The 15,382-nt window shown below is 37.0% G+C and overlaps 1 protein-coding gene across 8 annotated transcripts in view; it reads left to right on the top strand.

Annotated features, from left to right (window-relative positions):
- The window catches only part of LOC106054574 (uncharacterized), a 74,611-nt gene that overhangs the window by 8,328 nt on the left and 50,901 nt on the right, over positions 1 to 15,382 (top strand). For all 8 annotated transcript variants that reach the window (XM_056020887.1, XM_056020885.1, XM_056020886.1 and 5 more), the window contains exons 3-8: positions 12,565 to 12,713; positions 12,840 to 12,914; positions 13,420 to 13,494; positions 14,494 to 14,559; positions 14,751 to 14,816; positions 15,268 to 15,339. In XM_056020887.1, coding sequence (XP_055876862.1) covers positions 12,565 to 12,713; positions 12,840 to 12,914; positions 13,420 to 13,494; positions 14,494 to 14,559; positions 14,751 to 14,816; positions 15,268 to 15,339 — 503 coding nt within the window. The remainder of the gene's footprint in view (positions 1 to 12,564; positions 12,714 to 12,839; positions 12,915 to 13,419; positions 13,495 to 14,493; positions 14,560 to 14,750; positions 14,817 to 15,267; positions 15,340 to 15,382) is intronic.

Consider the following 15,382-nt stretch of genomic DNA (forward strand, 5'->3'; position numbering starts at 1 on the left):
ACATGGGCAAGACTTGGAGTAGTTGGAGAGACTCGCCCAGAAATACATGACCCCGACATGGGCAAGACTTGGAGTAGTTGGAGAGACTCGCCCAGAAATACATGACCCCGACATGGGCAAGACTTGGATTAGTTGGAGAGACTCGCCCAGAAATACATGACCCCGACATGGGCAAGACTTGGAGTAGTTGGAGAGACTCGCCCAGAAATACATGACCCCGACATGGGCAAGACTTGGATTAGTTGGAGAGACTCGCCCAGAAATACATGACCCCGACATGGGCAAGACTTGGAGTAGTTGGAGAGACTCGCCCAAAAATACATGACCCCGACATGGGCAAGACTTGGATTAGTTGGAGAGACTCGCCCAGAAATACATGACCCCGACATGGGCAAGACTTGGAGTAGTTGGAGAGACTCGCCCAGAAATACATGACCCCGACATGGGCAAGACTTGGAGCTGTTGAAGAGACTCGCCCAGAAATACATGACCCCGACATGGGCAAGACTTGGAGCTGTTGGAGAGACTCGCCCAGAAATACACGACCCCGACATGGGCAAGACTTGGAGCTGTTGGAGAGACTCGCCCGGAAATACATGACCCCGACATGGGCAAGACTTGGAGCTGTTGAAGAGACTCGCCCAGTACTGAGAAGCCTGGAGGAAGCTTATTTGTGGCCTCAACGTTGCACTCCTATGGAAACGTCTGTTAAGGGAGACAGAATGCTAATTAGGAGAACACTGCATCCAGCACGTTCTACTAATTTCTAGTCTCACGGGGAAGGCGGGGGGGGGGGGCATACGCTGTGTGGATAGCTCTTCTACCGTTAGTGGTGGTACAGTCTAGGAACACATAGGAACCCCTGGTTTGCTTTGCCTCTGGCGTCGCTGGTATGGTGGAACCCAAGTGGTGACAAGCCATCTCTTATTCCTGGCATGTGGGCAAAATATTTCCCATTGGTAAATGGGTCAAAATAGAACGCAAGCACGACCCTTAATGGGCATTCACCGAGGTTGGTGACCTATGCCCTAGACGGGACCACATGCCGAAATGAGTTTCCGTTCTCTCACAAAGACGCTGCTTTAACGATGGAGGCGTGAACAACAAATGTTTGGTTTGAAAAGACGTCTAAAGAGACAAGTACGACTTTGCGAACGTTGAGAATATGTAATTATGTATATGTCAGTATCTTTACACAATAGAAACAAAAGGACGTCCGACTACTGCAGAACTATAATAAATACAAAGTAAGAACGATAGTACTCAATCAATCCACACAAAACTTCAGCTATCCATGTAAAGAAAGAGTTTAAGAAAGTAAAAAGCACCCTTCCTCTTCCTCCCTGAGATAACAATTCCAAACAAATTCCTAGCAACACATCCAAATCATTCAGTCCACATATCGCACGTAGGCCTACTATTCATATTTCCTGGGAATATAGAAACAAAGGAATGTTCATACCTCTTCCGTTAAAACAAAACAACAACACAACATTGTCTCACCATACATACTACTGACAGCAGTCGCAATGAGTCTTTTGTCATCCATACAAGACCCTGCATGCGGAGACAGTTCATGTATTGTGTCACACGATTTTCAAGCGAAACAAACATTTTCTTTCGGTTGATAAGTTCACCCAGGAATGCGTCAAATATTATGTGTCCGAAACTGGTGGCGAGTGGTAATGAAATCTCTGTATTATTTTATCTAGGAAAACTCTAGTCAAGCGTATCGACAAGGTATAGGCAAAAAATTGTGACATATTTTTGCTTTGGACGAAAGCGCCAATATACATGACATAGGAGAAGTATTGATACTTATTACGGGGACAGCACATAATTCTAATTACCTAAGAATAAAGATAAACCTTTAAAAAGAATAAAAGCCTAACTTTATGCATTTTCTTATTTTCTTTCCCTTAAAAAAAAAGCACGCGTGTTTGCACGTTTCATTTTTTTGTTGTACCGGTAGGGCGTACCTTGATGGGGTCTCTTTACGAAATCCCGCGTTCACCATTTCCTTGGGGGCACATGGCCCATCAAAAAACTAGTGTGACGCCGAAAATCGTCAGCTGACATAATCGCGGCCGTGAACTTGTATGTGAGGCCTATTTACTGCCAGGACTGTTTATCTAATAGCGTGATTAGGCCGGAAGTTGACGTGATCACTGTTGATCAAAATAATCACGTGGATATCCGCGGAGTTATTTTTGAAGTAGAGATGCTGATACCAACAAGAATCACAATGTTCTGAAGTTGATTCGTAAGCAACAAGGCTGCACATTTTCACCACGGGCCTAAGCGCACATAGTTTCCCGGGCTTTTTCATTAACATTAAAGCTTCACTATGTCCAGAGGTCGGTTTCTTGCATTCCAAGTTGACCAAAGGTCTTACTTTGGCATTACCATAATAAGTAGCCCAAAGGTCGATCCTTAGCTTGATGACCACGTTTTCGCAAAACGTTGTGCATTTGTGTGCTGAAATAATAGTAGCAAGAATTTGTCTGTGTTATAAAGACATTGTTGATAAGTCTTTTTGTATTCTAAAGATTTGTAGAAAGAAGTATTTTTGTATACCACAAGTAGTCAGAGGTCGGCTTTTATCGTGAGTGTGCACACCTAATGACTCTAGTAACCGCACCGTTAGACAGAAAGCATGTGTAATCTTAGGTTGTAACCAACTCATTTTTACCCCATAATTTACCGAAAAGTTTTTATGTCAGATAACAAAGAGATACTATTGTTCTTACTATAATACGCCGAGATTTTAACATTGAAAAGGTATAGATCTACTAGTATGCTCCCAAATGGATTGTGGTTTGTGTGACAAAAAAAAAAACCCTCGACAAGACGTCTTACTTAACACGAAGATGTTCTTTCAAAAACAAATCACGCCCATTAAAGACGTACGTGCGCTCTGTGTACCTGCTATGTCCCTTGTTGGCTTCTTGCTAGCGCTGCTTCTTTCTTTATCAGACTTGGTTTGCGTACTTTTGTTGAGTAGGATGAAGAGTGCTCTCTATGTACCTGCTATGTCCCTTGTTGGCTTCTTGATAGCGCTGCTTCTTTCTTTATCAGACTTGGTTTGCGTACTTTTGTTGAGTAGGATGAAGAGTGCTCTCTATGTACCTGCTATGTCCCTTGTTGGCTTCTTGCTAGCGCTGCTTCTTTCTTTATCAGACTTGGTTTGCGTACTTTTGTTGAGTAGGATGAAGAGTGCTCTCTATGTACCTGCTATGTCCCTTGTTGGCTTCTTGCTAGCGCTGCTTCTTTCTTTATTACACTTGGTTTGCGTACTTTTGTTGAGTAGGATGAAGAGTGCTCTCTATGTACCTGCTATGTCCCTTGTTGGCTTCTTGATAGCGCTGCTTCTTTCTTTATCAGACTTGGTTTGCGTACTTTTGTTGAGTAGGATGAAGAGTGCTCTCTATGTACCTGCTATGTCCCTTGTTGGCTTCTTGCTAGCGCTGCTTCTTTCTTTATCAGACTTGGTTTGCGTACTTTTGTTGAGTAGGATGAAGAGTGCTCTCTATGTACCTGCTATGTCCCTTGTTGGCTTCTTGCTAGCGCTGCTTCTTTCTTTATTACACTTGGTTTGCGTACTTTTGTTGAGTAGGATGAAGAGTGCGCTCTAGAGATACACCAGCTTGCTGTCTGCAAGGAAAACTGCTTTCTCAGCAATACTGGAAGAAGCTTTTCTAGTTTACAAATCATCTAAAAATTATATACGAAACATAATTTCGGAAAACAAAAAGACTAAACTGACAACATGGCGTAAGTGTGGATTCCAAAAAAATAAATAAAGTAAATATGTATTTAAACAAATGTGGTTTAATTGTATGTTTTAAAGTTTCTTTTCTTGGCCATTACATTCTTTAAAAAAAAACAACCTCCCACCGTGGGAACCTAGAGCGCTTTCTCAGACCCCCATTTATTTTTTTTAATAGAAGTCACTGATAACATAGTTGAACGTTTAAAGAGGGGGGGGGGGCGATAGCCCTTGCTGCTTCAGACGCATATCACTTTCGGTACTACACAGGTTACACAGATTATTAAATAGGTATGCTATGCCCGTTTCGGTGAAATAGTGCACACCATAATGAGGGTGAAAGTGGATGAGGGAGAGCTATTCTAGGAAGTAAGAGTTAATGAGTTGCTCTATAAACTGAAATAAGCATGTTCATTTTTTCCGGCAATGTTGTCACTCGGAGTGACTCACAAGGATGTTAGATTGAATACGCAAGGATAGAACATCTTGAGAAATAAGGACGGGGGCTATTCTTTTTACTATGTCTAGAAGTATTAAAGTCTAGAAGTTTTACAATCTAGAAGTATTACAGTCTAGAAATATTACAGTCTAGAAGTATTAGTCTAGAAGTATCACAGTCTAGAAATATTACAGTCTAGAAGTATCACAGTCTAGAAGTATTACAGTCTAGAAGTATTACAATCTAGAAGTATTACAGTCTAGAAATATTACAGTCTAGAAGTATTACAGTCTAGAAGTATCACAGTCTAGAAATATTACAGTCTAGAAGTATCACAGTCTAGAAGTATTATAGTCTAGAAGTATCACAGTCTAGAAATATTACAGTCTAGAAGTATCACAGTCTAGAAATATTATAGTCTAGAAGTATCACAGTCTAGAAATATTATAGTCTAGAAGTATTATAGTCTAGAAGTATCACAGTCTAGAAGTATCACAGTCTAGAAATATTATAGTCTAGAAGTATCACAGTCTAGAAGTATCACAGTCTAGAAATATCACAGTCTAGAAATATTACAGTCTAGAAGTATCACAGTCTAGAAGTATCACAGTCTAGAAGTATTATAGTCTAGAAGTATTATAGTCTAGAAGTATCACAGTCTAGAAGTATCACAGTCTAGAAGTATTATAGTCTAGAAGTATCACAGTCTAGAAGTATTACAGTCTAGAAATATTACAGTCTAGAAGTATTATAGTCTAGAAGTATTACAGTCTAGAAGTATTACAGTCTAGAAATATTACAGTCTAGAAGTATTACAGTCTAGAAGTATTACAGTCTAGAAATATTACAGTCTAGAAGTATCACAGTCTAGAAGTATTATAGTCTAGAAGTATCACAGTCTAGAAATATTACAGTCTAGAAGTATTACAGTCTAGAAGTATTACAGTTTAGAAATATTACAGTCTAGAAGTATTACAGTCTAGAAGTATTACAGTCTAGAAATATTACAGTCTAGAAGTATCACAGTCTAGAAGTATTATAGTCTAGAAGTATCACAGTCTAGAAATATTACAGTCTAGAAGTATCACTGTCTAGAAGTATCACAGTCTAGAAGTATTACAGTCTAGAAGTATTATAGTCTAGAAGTATTACAGTCTAGAAATATTACAGTCTAGAAGTATTATAGTCTAGAAGTATTACAGTCTAGAAATATTACAGTCTAGAAGTATTATAGTCTAGAAGTATTATAGTCTAGAACAGTGATTCCCAAAGTGGTCTATATAGGCCCCCAGGGATCTATGAAGACTTCCAAAGGGATATATGAAAGTGAAAAATTAAATTGGGGGTCTATGAGATGTCTACCGGGTTCTACGATAATAGATTTCATTTAAGTATGTGGAGACTTAATTTTCACATTTCATTATTGTAATTTATTTCATACACTAATATACGATTTGTACCTTCGTTAATCCTTTAAATATTTATCCTGCTATTCAAACGTTTTTTTTTAAATTCAATTTCAATACTTATTTAATTAGATTCATTTTGTCTACATGTTGTAAACGTTTTAAAATAAGAAATGTAGACTGTACAGCGTTGATTATTTCATATTGGGATGCCTTCCTTCCTTGTCAAACAAACAGTTGCCTAAGTGACTTTTTTAGGATAATATGAAACCAATTAAGCTGGAGGATCATCCGAGAAAATGCCACTCTGACAAAAATAGATAAAGATTTGGGAAACTTTCGAACACTTAAAGTTCAGAACAGACCCACATAATCTCACTTCCACATCATATAGAGAAGATGATGGTTTGTGAGCGTCTTACAATATCTCTTTACTTATAGCAAAATACAGCAAAGGTCAAACATTGATTTCATCAGCCGTTTTACACAAACCTACATCTGATATTATTAAACGAATTTGTTGAAACAATACTACAGTTCAAGGGCACATCAGTGGCATGAGTTATAAAATGAAAAGCTTCTTATGCCATTCTTTGCCAACGACATATATCAGCGGCCTCACAGGTCTGACAAGGTGTAGCGCTGTGTGCTGACAAGGTGTAGCGCTGTGTGCTGACAGGGTGTAGCGCTGTGTGCTGACAGGGTGTAGCGCTGTGTGCTGACAGGGTGTAGCGCTGTGTGCTGACAAGGTGTAGCGCTGTGTGCTGACAGGGTGTAGCGCTGTGTGCTGACAAGGTGTAGCGCTGTGTGCTGACAAGGTGTAGCGCTGTGTGCTGACAAGGTGTAGCGCTGTGTGCTACAAACTGCCTAATGGTCCCCGTCTACTTATTTTTCCTCAGGGTTGACCCACGAACCTTTCCCATGTTTGAGTATAGCAGCAAGGCAGCAGAGGTTTGAATTCTCTTTTCCTTCTGCTAGCTGGGTAGCCAGCCATGGCTAATGAGCCCTTCCTGCTAGAAGCTTACTGGTTTTGGCGCTAGTTACTCGCCTTCACCCCTTCTCCTGTTAATGAAAACAGTTCCGCAGATTCAATATTTGAGCCTCACGTGAAAGATCAAGAAATACACGAGAAACTGCTCTTTGCGAAACCTTTTACAATGATACTTAAGGCTAATTAATTAATTAATTTTTATGTAATGTTGGAAAGACTACTTCATAGAACAACAAATTCCTATATGAAACATACAATCCGTAGCAACGGTTGATAAATCTGCAAAGAAAAAAAAACATGATGAAACATTTCCAGTGTTTTTAGTGATTCCAGCAATACATAGTAATTGTTTTAATCGGTTTAAATGTGAATTTTATCAATAAAAAAAAAAAAAGATAGATCTCTATAACTTAATATGCAGTTTTAAATTACTTTTTTTCAATCTTTAACTCACTAGAGGTAGAAATTTGTTTAAAAAAAAATAAGGTTGATGACTGCAAACATTTGCAAAAGTTTGGGAACCACTGGTTTAGAAGTATTACAGTCTGAAGTCTAAATTCATACGTAGAGAACGTGAGGCTGCTTCAAATTTCCATTAAAATTTATTTTTTTTAACCTTTGTGTTGCGACCACCCATAGTATTAGTCTCATTCGTCTTAAGTGTTGTCTAAAATAGAAAAACATCAACCGAGAAACAGTTTGTGAAACGAATTTGTCAATTTCTCGTGTTTCTCACTTGTTTTTACTTCGATGGTGGCTACTTGTGTAGGATAGGCTGTCCAACAAGATGTCCTTGTCAAATTCAGTGGTTCGTTGATGACCACTTTAGTCATCCAGGAGCTCAGGGCTTTGCACTGGGGTTTTGACCCTCCTCCTCATATGGCTGGTGAGACCTATGTGAGCCTGGAATGTTCGGCATGCTCACTGGGCAGGTTATTCCATTTGGAACTAGTGTCATTGGCCTGGTTGTTTTTTGTTCTTCGACGCGTTTCTTCTGCCAGCTCTGTTCTCTTGTCCTCTCCTCTGATTATTATTATTGCGCCAGTTTTCACAGCGCGGCGCCATGATGCTCTATCACGTGCATCGTCTCCCAGGTGGCTGGGTCAATGCTGAAGGTTTTCAGAGAAGCTTTGAGGGTGTCCCTGAAGCGGTTTCTTTGCCCACCTTCTGAGCGCTTCCCTTTCCTTAATGGCCATACAGAAGTTGTTTAGAGATGCGGGAGTCATACATTCTGCAGACGAGGCCCGCTGCTGAGCACACATTGGGATCCTTTTAGTCTCATTAGGAAATGGGAGAGGGGGTGTACTGGTGTTTCACATAGATGACCATACGAACTCACGGTGGACAGTGTTAAGGTTTCGGATCTAGATCTACATGTTTATGATGTATTAAATTTATTGAGATTATGATATCCTGTTTTATCGCTTCACTACAAACGAGCGCTGTATGAAATGTATGGGTTTGATAAAAATAGACCGGTAGATCTATAGCCTATGTAGATAGCTGTGTGAAGAACCTCATAAATATTAATTTGATTCTCCAAAAATTATAAAATAATGAGTCAAATAAAAAAAAAAAAGGAATTTGGTTAGTGTGTAGTTTACTTTCTTGAAATCGAGCTTTTCCCTGGGCCACAATGAACCCATCGCTGGCTTAGAGAATGTAAGGCCATTTTGCGTCCTAGCTACAATAAATATAGATTTGCTTTGGCTTGAAGTTAACCTTGACATTGCCGAAGCGTGTTGACATTACTTTGACACTATGATATGCGCCTAATGATGTCACTTGTTTCCTTTTTAAATTACTGCAGACTTTCGGCAGTGAATCATACACTTGTTCCACTCAGAAATACTCAAGAAAATGAAACTAATCTCTCTGATCTGTTTTATACTCTGAATGATGGGAAATTCATTCGAATTTAGATCCATCATTCTATGTCATGGACGTAACTAAGATTTGTTTGAAATACCGGCTAGTTTTATCGCTTGAAGGGACATTTCTGTCGGGAATGGGGAAACGTGTTTCCGTTTTTGTTTTGTTTTGTTTTGTTTTTGCACACACACCTATACACACTCACCTATACACACACACCTATACACACACACCTAGTCCATTCAGTTTTGTTGTTGTTGTTTTCGGAGCTAAGTCCTTTGTACTTAGAATTGTTATTTCTAAGTTAGTGGAATGACAGTAGACGCTCCTCTGCGAAGTGTTTTTTTCTGTATTCTGAGTTTTAAAAATGTATTTTCTGAGATGTCTACAGTGTGTTGTAACGAAAAAGGCTCAGGCCAAAACATCCCTCAAATGTGCTATTCACTGTACTTTACTAATGTGAAATGTTTTATTTCTTGGAGGCTTAGCCTCACCCCTGCCCTCCTTTCCGCTACATTCTTGGTATTTGGTGACTCTAGTTTGTAGTAGTTGTTTCTCACATTGTTGCTTTAAACCTCAAACCCTGCCTCCTCCCGCTATGCCCATGGAATTTAGGGACTATAACTTTTTTTTTTTTAAAGTTTTTCTCAGGCTGTTGCTTGAATTTTCAGATTTACTTCATTAATGGAGTTCAGCGACTCGACTGGTAGGAAAAGACATCAATGTATAAAATATGTTTTTTTTTTTTTGGGGGGGGGGGGGGCGGGGGGCGTTTCTTTGGTGCTACTGCACTTTTTGTCATTAAGAAAAATGTTCTATGATAAACTTGTACACACTACAATTCATATAACTCTAAACATGTTGTTTTTGACTTCCTTGTTTCACCTTTGGGTTCTGTCTCATTTCCCTTTCTCGACTGAACTACCTAAGACTTCTATAGGGCCCTGAATACTTGTGACTTGCTGAAATATAAAGTTGAGTTTCTGTTATTGATTATTTGTCAAAAGACACTTTTTTTTTAAACATAAAAGAAAGTCCTTTAAACCGTAGTCAAATGAAAGATTTCCAATGAATGGCGTTTAAAAGTGTATAGCACAGAGTGTAACTCAAATCATTAAACTAAAATAGCTCCTTTGAATAATTTGTTGAGGAAATAGAGTGACTTACTTTGGATCGGGTCAAGACTTCCAATTCGAAAAGTTGCTTCCGTGTTCTTTTAGTTCTAAATCTCAATGTTCATGGCGATTAGAAAAGAAAGTCTCTTAAGTCCCCCCACAGAACACGCGTAAACATCTTTTTTGAAGTATTTCATAAGATAGATACAGTCTAGAAAACCGCAGCTGACGACGAGTCGTTTACATTGCCTAAAAATATTGGGCTATTATTGGCTTGGAAGAAAGTCTTTGTAGTGTAACGTCCAAACGGTTACGTTCAGACATTAATATTGCAAGTAGTAAGTCTTTAGTACGAAACATCACGTGACTCAAAATCTCTATTTGATAGGGTAAAACATGCACTTTGTACACAAAGTAAAATGGCACATTTTTTCCAAAGAGACTTAAAAACATTGCGTTAGTATTCTGAAGAAGCGTTTCCGTGGGGCATCTCTGTTACGCCAACCAACTTTCAGCTCAGTAATAAAAGATTGCCTTCGGCATATGTTCGTGCCCCATATGGGATACGTGCCCTGCCCAGCGTGACTGTCGAAACTCATGTCGGGGTTTTACCGAGGTTTATAGTTAAACCAAAAGAGGCGGCAGTGTACGCAAATTCGTTGACCGCGACCTGGATATCAAGTTCAGTGTTAGCAAAAAGGCGTAGAGAAGCTGTGTTATGACCATTTCCTTAGTTTTGGTATGGGACAGAAGACTTCGAAGCTTGAACACATGGTAATAATTCCCCAGCAAAGTAATAACAAAGTAAAAGCTACCAACACGTCTCTACGCAATTAAAGTGTAAACAATTTATAAAAGCACTGAAAAACACAACGGCAAATTTAATGTCATCATTTCTCTTCCATAGTTCCATAATAAATCAATCTACAATGAGATTGTGCGCAAATGTTTAATTAGGCCAATTGATTCATTAAAACTTGTTCTTGTTTGCAAAGAAATGTTTTAGTGTACAGCTGTAAGCCTACTGACGTAAGTGGTGTTTTTTCCCTTTCACGTCATGGAAAATATTCATTCATAACACATTCATAAAACATTCTAGCCAAAATTAATTTTTCGATAATGAAACATTTCAAAGCGTTATAACGGTCGACCTCGAGTTTTCCCCTTGTGGCCAATGAGTTGAGAATTTTTTCTCATTTATATACATATATGTTGAGTCGTTAGGGCCGTTTTTTGAAATAAAATTTATATATAAATATATATACTTACATACATACAAGAAATGCTAGCTTAAGAGTATAGGATATACAACATTAAAAAGTGCATCAAATATAAAGTTTGTCCTAATATTAACATTTCAAATGAAACTAATAATTGCACATGAAGTTTGCTAAGAGTTGTTTTCTGACTCTCTCCGAAGGCCACAATGTCTAGTGGCTAGTGTTCAAAACATCCATGAAAGCACCTAGTGCTAAGAAAGTGTTTCTGTCCAAATAAATAAATTACTTTATTTGTAAAGTATCATTTGTATATGTGTGCTATCTGCCACTTTCTTTTGCTTTCTAAACTTGTATTCAAACTCTTTTTTTTTTTTTTAAAGTGGCCACTGTGTGTCTTGTTATGAATACATATGTTCTAATGTTACTGTCTAAACCAGTAGTTATCATTTTTGGGTACATAGCAGACAGGTTGGTTAATTTCATCATTGCAACATCATCTCAGTGTTTTTAATTATTTTTTTTTTAGTAGGGATGGGGAGATATAGTAGAGCTACATAAAAATTAAAATCCCATCAAGAAATGTTGCCTCATAGTAGAGCTACATAGAAATTAAAAGCTCACCAAGAAATGTTGCCTCATAGTAGAGCTACATAGAAATTAAAAGCTCATCAAGAAATGTTGCCTCATAGTAGAGCTACAGAGGAATTAAAAGCTTATCAAGAAATGTTGCCTCATAGTAGAGCTACAGAGGAATTAAAAGCTTATCAAGAAATGTTGCCTCATAGTAGAGCTACAGAGGAATTAAAAGCTTATCAAGAAATGTTGCCTCATAGTAGAGCTACAGAGGAATTAAAAGCTTATCAAGAAATGTTGCCTCATAGTAGAGCTACAGAGCTACATAGAAATTAAAAGCTTATCAAGAAATGTTGCCTCATAGTAGAGCTACAGAGGAATTAAAAGCTTATCAAGAAATGTTGCCTCATAGTAGAGCTACAGAGGAATTAAAAGCTTATCAAGAAATGTTGCCTCATAGTAGAGCTACAGAGGAATTAAAAGCTTATCAAGAAATGTTGCCTCATAGTAGAGCTACAGAGGAATTAAAAGCTTATTAAGAAATGTTGCCTCATAGTAGAGCTACAGAGGAATTAAAAGCTTATCAAGAAATGTTGCCTCATAGTAGAGCTACAGAGGAATTAAAAGCTTATCAAGAAATGTTGCCTCATAGTAGAGCTACAGAGGAATTAAAAGCTTATCAAGAAATGTTGCCTCATAGTAGAGCTACAGGGGAATTAAAAGCTTATCAAGAAATGTTGCCTCATAGTAGAGCTACATAGAAATTAAAAGCTTATCAAGAAATGTTGCCTCATAGTAGAGCTACAGAGGAATTAAAAGCTTATCAAGAAATGTTGCCTCATAGGACAACTATTATAGAAATTGGAAATTTTGAGTTCAACAAGCCTCAGCAGCAACACTTGAACTTTGACCTTACAAATTAACTTCCTCACAGTGACCAACAATCTGACCTTTAGCACCAGAGAAAAAAAGGCTGCTGTAAAAGTGATTCATGTAAATAAAAAAACACCAGCCAAAAGAAAAAAAAATGGTCCCAACAATTGACATACTAATTACTGATAATCTCGGATAACTTTCATCACAGGTGGCTTTTCGTTTCAATATCTTTTTATTTAATAATATAAAAATCGCTTTTATTTTAATGTTCTCACATTATAAAAACATTCAATTTACTCTCAGATTTTGGGGCCTCTGTTTATAATTCTGGCCTGAAGAAAGATTATTGTCAGTGGGGCTCTGAGTATTGGTGCAGTTCATCTAAGACTGCCTTGTTGTGTAAGAAGACTAGCTGGTGTACTGCCAATGTTTGGTCACATGATGTTATTGAGGTATCTCTTCATTAGCTTTTATTTACACACTCATGTTTCAACACACCTTTGCTTTTAATTTGTTTGTGTTTATTTTTAATTTATAGCAATCAGTATTTTTTTAAAATGATTTTGTAACTTTTCTAGGACTTAAAGTGTACAGTCAGCCAGAAGTTGGTGGAGTTCTCTAAGACATTGCTAGCTTCAACAGATTCTGATTCTGTAAGTTTTGTTTTAAAGAAAAATGAAGAATTGAATGTACAAAAAAAAAAAAAATTAAAAAGAGAATGAAATAGTAATAATACTGTTTGTTTTATATTGCTACTGTGTATTTCAATGTAAACTTGTCCTTAAAAAAGCATCAGCTCATAGTTTTTATACATACTTCTTCTTTAAAACTAAGTAACCAACGCATACAATGGAACAACCAGATTACTTATCAGTAGGAGACAGCAAAGCAAAAGTACATCCAAAGAGAGGGAGACTAGCAATCAACTAAAGCCTAGCCTCCCTGTGCCCCAGGTGTAACTGGTTTTTCCCTGGTGGAGCCCCAGGTGTAACTGGTTCTTTACAACAATTCATTGGGTACACAGAAAATGAGAGCATCTTCTGCTTAAGCTTTATTCTAGGTCACAATATTTTTTTTCTACCTTCACATCTTTTCAATAAAGTCCTTTAAAACAACAAAAATCTCTTATAAACTTTGATGTTGATGTTTATTCAACAGAAATCAGAGTATGATGTTGCTTTGAAGTTAGCGAAAGCTTGTTCGAAGTTCACTGAACCTAATGAGCGGAAAGAGGTGAGACACTTTTATTTATAAAAAGTCAGTACACTAACAACAATCTGTACTCATCAATTGTTAAGCTATGAAGATTTTTGCTTAATTTACTCAACAATACACTCAATCACAGCTCCAACTAGATTGCAGAGTTAAGCCCTGTGGTTTGAAACCAAATCACTCTAAATATATCAGCCACCATGTCTTACTATTTAAAAAAAAATTTGGAGTTATTTGTGTGTTTCAGAGTTGCTAAACTAGAGGTTTTTAAGTCCCTTGAGACTTTTAATCAAAGAGGATTTCTTCCAAAGGCCAGGAATGAGAGGCTTTTCACATATCCCTCTGTCCAAACCCCCCCCCCCCACCTCCCCTGTAGATGAAATGTCATTTAATCACATCTGTATGTGGGGTCACAGCACCTTCAGCCCAATAGGAGTCTTTTATGTTCCTACAATGTACCCCCACAATAACAATGATAAGACCACCACCACATCATGGTAGTTCTATTCCTCACAAATTTGCTTAAAGGTGGAGTAGGCTAAGTCCTTATCCATTATTAAAAGTGAACTACACATTACTTCCCCTAGTCATATTGGCTTCATTGGAAACTTGCTTTTTTTTTTTTGCTTTATTATCTGCACATGTTATAAACACACATGCTAGTGTTTATCAAGTGAAGGTAAAACTTAAACTCTCTGATAGAAAAATACTTTTATCACAGTTCACATTTCTTTGTTAAATAGATAACAATGCCTATATTGCATTGCATCTACATTCTCTATCAGTAATAGAATTTCAAGGCCATGTTACTTCTCATCTAATTATCTTATCTACCTAATTTCAGTGTGGTCTGATTTAATTAATACTTGTCCTTTTAAAACAACAAAAGGCTTTTTCTATACATTCTCCACACAATATTTTGTTGAATAGTAGCCTCCCATTAATTAGTATATTTTGTTTTTAACTTTCTTCACACTCATTAATGCTTACATTATGTATTTGTTAAATATTAATCCCTAGTGCAAAGCAATAGTCACCAATGAAGAGTCATTGTTAAAACTTGTGCAGCTAGTAGAGTCACACTTGGTAAGAAAACAAAGTATTTACATAACCATACATCTTTCTGGCTCTTATGTGTTTATTGTTGCTGCTATTTTGTTGTTTTTGTAGTCAATTCAAACCTGAGTAATTTTAATATTTTATAACTCAGTAGCTTTATAAAGGTAATATTCTCCAAGTGATATTAAAAAGGTATTTTTTTTATATACTTTTTATAGCCAATAAAAACAATTGCTTTTGCGATAGGCACCTGCAAGAGAAACACACCACAGTCCAATGATGAGGTAAATGTCTTTCATTCAAAACATTTCATAACAAGCTGTATGTAAGCAGAATGACAAACAACTTGCACTTTCTAGTGTTTCATTTGGACATATAAAAAAAGATAATAATAACAACATAATAATGAGCATACTTATTTTGTAATAATTTTTGATTAGTTTAGTTCGCCTTGTCTGTAGTTTTCTTTTTTTTCAAGAAGAACATTTGTTAAATTCAAAACACAAAAAAGAAAATATTTGATGAAAATGTTTTCATGTGTTGTAGAGATGAAAGTGAGAAGCATGTGACAAATATTTTTACATTTTTTATTGCTTAATCTTTTTTTTTTTTTTTTTGCTTGGCCAAATTAAAAAAAATTTTTTAGAATATAAAAATATCAGAATCTTAAGTGAAATAAAGATGTGTGCACTATGTCTAACCTTTCATGCATCATCATTATTGTCTCAACTGTAGGTGAAACCATGTACAAAATGTGAAGAGATTGTTACCATAGCTCAGTCCTATATACAAAAGTTTTATACACCTGTAAGTGTTTTCATATAATTTTGTTTGGTTAGCAGCACTTAGT

Source organism: Biomphalaria glabrata, chromosome 2, assembly GCF_947242115.1.
Source record: "Biomphalaria glabrata chromosome 2, xgBioGlab47.1, whole genome shotgun sequence".
NCBI classification, from domain to species: Eukaryota; Metazoa; Mollusca; class Gastropoda; family Planorbidae; genus Biomphalaria; species Biomphalaria glabrata.